This window comes from Phaseolus vulgaris, chromosome 9 (genome assembly GCF_051622355.1).
Source record: "Phaseolus vulgaris cultivar YP4 chromosome 9, ASM5162235v1, whole genome shotgun sequence".
Classification (NCBI taxonomy): domain Eukaryota; kingdom Viridiplantae; phylum Streptophyta; class Magnoliopsida; order Fabales; family Fabaceae; genus Phaseolus; species Phaseolus vulgaris.
In genome coordinates, this window is record NC_143506.1 from 13,350,699 (window position 1) to 13,355,425 (window position 4,727).

Genomic DNA, 4,727 nt, shown 5'->3' on the forward strand with positions numbered 1-4,727 from the left:
TGAAGATTACTTCTGCCGAAATGTTTTCCTTCATTTCAAAATAATTAAGTTGTATAAAATACATTTTATTCAAGAGCAAATTTTCACAAATTATCCAGACAAGCCCTATTTCCTGACCTCCATGCCTCTAGAAAGACTGAAGTTGCCTCAGGAGATGTTGTGAGAACCCAATCAAATGCATTGTCTGCATGCATCAAGGATGATGTGAAGAAAGGAATCAATGAAAAATGATGAGGCACTCACATGCAAGACTTGACAACATGACAGATCTTGTCATGTGTATCAGAAAAGATAACTGAGATATTACATGTAAAATTGCCAAAGATTTTTAAGTTATCATACATTCATAAACATAAAAGACCCACAGCTATACATTAGGCCAAAATCAATCCAGTCTATTTACACAATTTTTTCGCATTAGTTGGGCCAGTTATTTGACATTGAATGATGGGGATGTGATACACAACTCTAGAAGGCCCGCAATTCATAAACAAATCCATGATCATACACACAATGCTAGCAGTGAAAAATTGTGCTAAGCAGTGAAAATGTCCGCCGTGATTTGAGCTAAGCTACCAAAGGAAAGTAAAAGCAAAAAATGATTGTATTTGCAACTTGAAACAAAACAAAAAAAACTATATTAAAATTAAACAAAAGAATACAATTTGTTCACGCAAACAGAACAAAAAACAAAAGGAATCCTTTGCTAGCTGTGTAATCATCTGGATCCGAAGCCAGCCAACCTGCCCAAGATTCCCTGTTTGTATGGCAAATACGTTTTCTTCTTCAAATCCTCGGATTCCGCTTTCTTTCTGGCATAGTGCAATTCATGGGCGGAGAGAGGTTCCTTTCTTCTGGGTCTTGGACCTGGGCTTGGGTTTGGGATGGAAGTCTTCGGGTCTTGAGGCTTTTTGTAGAAAGCGGGAAACTTCCTCAAGGGGTCCTTGCTGGAACCTCTCCCTTCAGAGGCACTGCGGAAAAGCAAAAAGTCTCTGAGTCTCCATTTCCTGGAACTCTTTGAACTCGACGAAAGCGAAACTGCGTTGGAAACCGAACCCTCTTTGTTCTCCTGCACTTTGTTGGGTTCTTCGTCCCACGTATAGTGTGAAATTCTATTACAAGGAGAGAGCGAGCGCGTGACTCTGCTGCGACTTGAACTGGAACAAACACTCCTGTCCCTTCCTCTTCTCTCCTCCTCTACTTCTTCTCCCTTTAAATCCCCCTCTTTCTTCTTCCCTTTGGCCTTCGAAGATCTTCTGGGCTCGACAGCAGGGAGAAGCGGACTTTTAACGGAGTCCGACAAATCGTCCTCATTGAGCGGCTTGATTTTGCCGCCGTCGAAAAGTTCTTCAGCAGATCGAGGGCTCTTGGATTCCTCGTCAACAAAAAAGGCAAACCCATCGTCATCCTCAGCATCGCTCTTCTCTTTATGTCCATGTTGTTGTTCCAAAACATAAGTGGAATCGAATTGGGCGAAAAACCTGGAGGGGCTTGAGGGTGCACTGAGGCAAAAATATTCCCCGAAGCGCTTGGGCGAAGAAGGAGCACTGAGATAGGGCGAAATCCTTGCGCGGTTGAAATCGAAAGGATCCTTAGAGGGACTTGCAGTGGGAGTATGTGTGACGATTTCCATGTTGAATGTTGAAGTAATTAGTGGTAGCGAGAGATGAGTGATGGTTATATATATGCAGAGAAGAGGAGGGTGAAGAATGAGATGATGATAATGATGAGAAAAGAGATTAGATTGTTTTGTTGACCAGTGACAGACAGGGGCACGTTTGCGTCTTAACCTAGCCGCCTTTTAATACCGCTTGCTTAAATTATGTGAAATTGTCTCTGACTTAGGTGCGAATAGAATGATGTAACTGTAATAGGAGTACCATTCTCACTGGACCACATGCTATGCATCATTTTTAACGTGTTGTTTGGTCACCTATGGTACACAATTATTTATATCTTTAAGGTTCTAGGTAACACCTTACCACCCACCTACGGTTGCTTTTAACATCCCACGATACATTGCCAATTTTTTAGATCCACGCCCTTCTTAATTACTAACACTTTTCTCACTTTTTATACTTCATCTCTCAAACTACAGGTCTACCTACATTTTTTTCAATTTTAAGTTCCCAACCAATGTTATATATATAAATAAAGGGTAATAATTAGCATTTTAGTAAATGTCTTCTATATAATATAATAAGTTTTTATTACCTTGTGTAGTTATGTTAAATTTAATCCAATTAAGAAACCATAAAAATAATCAAATAATTCATGTTGGTGTTCTATATTTGAAAATGTAATTACATCCATTTTAATGTAAATCTTTGTGACTATGATCAATATAAAAGCAATTGTTGGTTTGAAGTAAAGTTTAGTATTAAATAATTGATATGGGTCTCTTTGACGAGGGTGTATGTGTAATGGCAAGCAATGAAGCATGAGCACATCAACCCCATTCTGTGTGTTTGTCTTAGTCATAAATATATGATGACTTGTGTTTAAGTTGTAATAGTCAAATAGAAGGTGGTATTAGAAATATGCAACCTTTGATAGTTCTCAATTTCGGTGGCGGTAAGCAAAGGATGAACTTCAATTCTAGAAGAAAGTGACATTTTCTTTCTAATCCTTATTATATTATGATGATTACGATACTTCAGAATCATACATCATAGTTCTTTTTTCCATAATTTTATAGTAATTAGTTATTAAAATAATTTATGCACTCTATCTTAATATTATATATAAATAGATTTATTTTTTCCATTAGTTTGGTAACGACTAAATCAAGTTTGATTTTTTTATATGTTTAAACCGACCTGACTACCTCTGTGGCAATGAAAGTCGTGATGAGTACTTCTTTTATTCTAACACAGTAAAGTTGTCATATTTTATACTCGTACAATTTAAAAAATAAGCTTTGATGTTATATATCGATCACAATATACTATAATAAGATGTTTGTTAATTTCTTTTCCATTTAGAACCGAAAACTATGGTATTCTAGTTAACGTGAGGTCGATCCGTATCTGGGTAAGTTTCTGGTGGTCTCATTTTAAATTCTAGTGATTCAACTTTCTTGGAATAAGAGGAATTTTTTTTTGCGAGCATAAAATATAGTGAATATAAAATAAAGTGATTATTAAATTAGATATGAGATTTCTAAAACATACTCTGTTATATATAAATTGAATTGTAACCTTTCCACCTTTAATTATGATCTTAATTGAATGATTTAAGCTAATTGATTGAAATCCCTTAATTTATGCTCCTTCATAATGTAAGATACATAACGATCTATAAATAACCAAACATCGGATTAAACACATAACAGATGATTTTTTTATTAAGAATAAAACTAATTGAAGCATAGAACCAAAAGATGTAAGATTAATTTGGTACATATGCTTTAATAATTTGTTTTGAAAAATTACCGTAAGATTTTATTATATTTTGAAATATTATGGTTAAGTTGCCTTTTTTTATCCTTTTTAGTACTATATTTATGCGAATTCAGTCTATCAGATTGAGTTTATACTCATTTAAAAAAAAAATATTCTTTTAATGCTTTTATGGTAGTGTTAGGTTTTCAAATATATCACGAGTGAAGGTTATGTATTAACAAGTCCTTAACATATGCAGTTCTATATGATTACATAAACATGGAAGAAATTGTATTGACAGGGGTTAATGTGAGAAAATAAAAAATTAGACATTTGCTACACTCGTGGGTCCAATTAATGCTAAAATACTGCAAGCATTAAGGTGAAATATTAAATGTGGCGAGAGATGAAATCCCTTGAATGCAAACTCCCACGTAGCAGTGCATTGAAATTTCTTTGGCCATGAAAAAGACTTTAGAAATAGTACAGCAAGAGGAGACACTTGGCATTTTCTTATCCTCGTGTCATCTAAAGTAAATGCAGGATCAAAGATTATCCATGTATTTGTCCCTTTCTTCCATGTCAAATATATTGTGCTTTCAATTTCAAATATTCTTATCAACACAACAAAAAGTTACAAAGTACAAAGGAAAACCATGTTAGCATGTCCCAAGAATATCATTAACAGCATCTCCAAGAATTGCTTGCAGAATGAGCATTTTTGAAACAGTATCTTTATAGGTAGAAAAACAAAAGGGAATAGGGTGTGAGAGGATGGGATGCAAATGCAATGGGGGGCAGAAGAAGAGGTTTAGGTGGTTGAGAAAGAAAGAAGGTGGGGAAAGGAAGAGAAAAGAGTGAGTTTTTCTTCTTAATTATGGTGGTTGTTAAAAATTATCATTACGTGAAGATTTTCTTTTAAAAAGTGTGTGGTGTTTTAACATTAATATTTTTAAATTATTAATTTGGAAAAATATATATTTTTAATTATTTTAAAAAATATAAACGATTAAACAGAATTTTTTAAAATATAACGAATCAATCTGAAATAAAGGTATGTAAAGGTGCCAGGCCGACTCGTTCCTCATAAACTCGTCCTGCCTTTAGCCTGTAAAGTACAGGTAGGGTTGGCTCGTTCCAAGTAAGGAGTGGAGACTTATTTCACTAGTCCGTCCCATATAAGAAATAACTCACAAGTTTGCGAGCCAGCCTGCATAACTTTTTTTAAAAAATAAATAAAATTTTATTAATTATAAAAAAATTATTCCTTCTTATTATTAACAAATTAAAATTTTATCCGTGTTTCAATTAAGATAAAGATATATATATATATATATAAAAGTA

At 34.2% G+C, this 4,727-nt stretch overlaps 1 protein-coding gene across 1 annotated transcript; it reads right to left on the minus strand.

Annotated features, from left to right (window-relative positions):
• Positions 1-615: 615 nt before the first annotated feature.
• LOC137821124 (uncharacterized) lies at positions 616-2,053 on the minus strand. The gene has a single exon (XM_068625566.2). It carries the CDS (start codon positions 1,631-1,633, stop codon positions 719-721), a length of 915 nt encoding a protein of 304 aa, XP_068481667.2. The 5' UTR covers positions 1,634-2,053; the 3' UTR covers positions 616-718.
• Positions 2,054-4,727: the final 2,674 nt, after the last annotated feature.

Coding starts and splice junctions, on each gene's coding strand:
- LOC137821124 (XM_068625566.2), bottom strand. CDS start 1,633: ATGGAAATCGTCACACATACTCCCACTGCAAGTCCCTCTAAGGATCCT.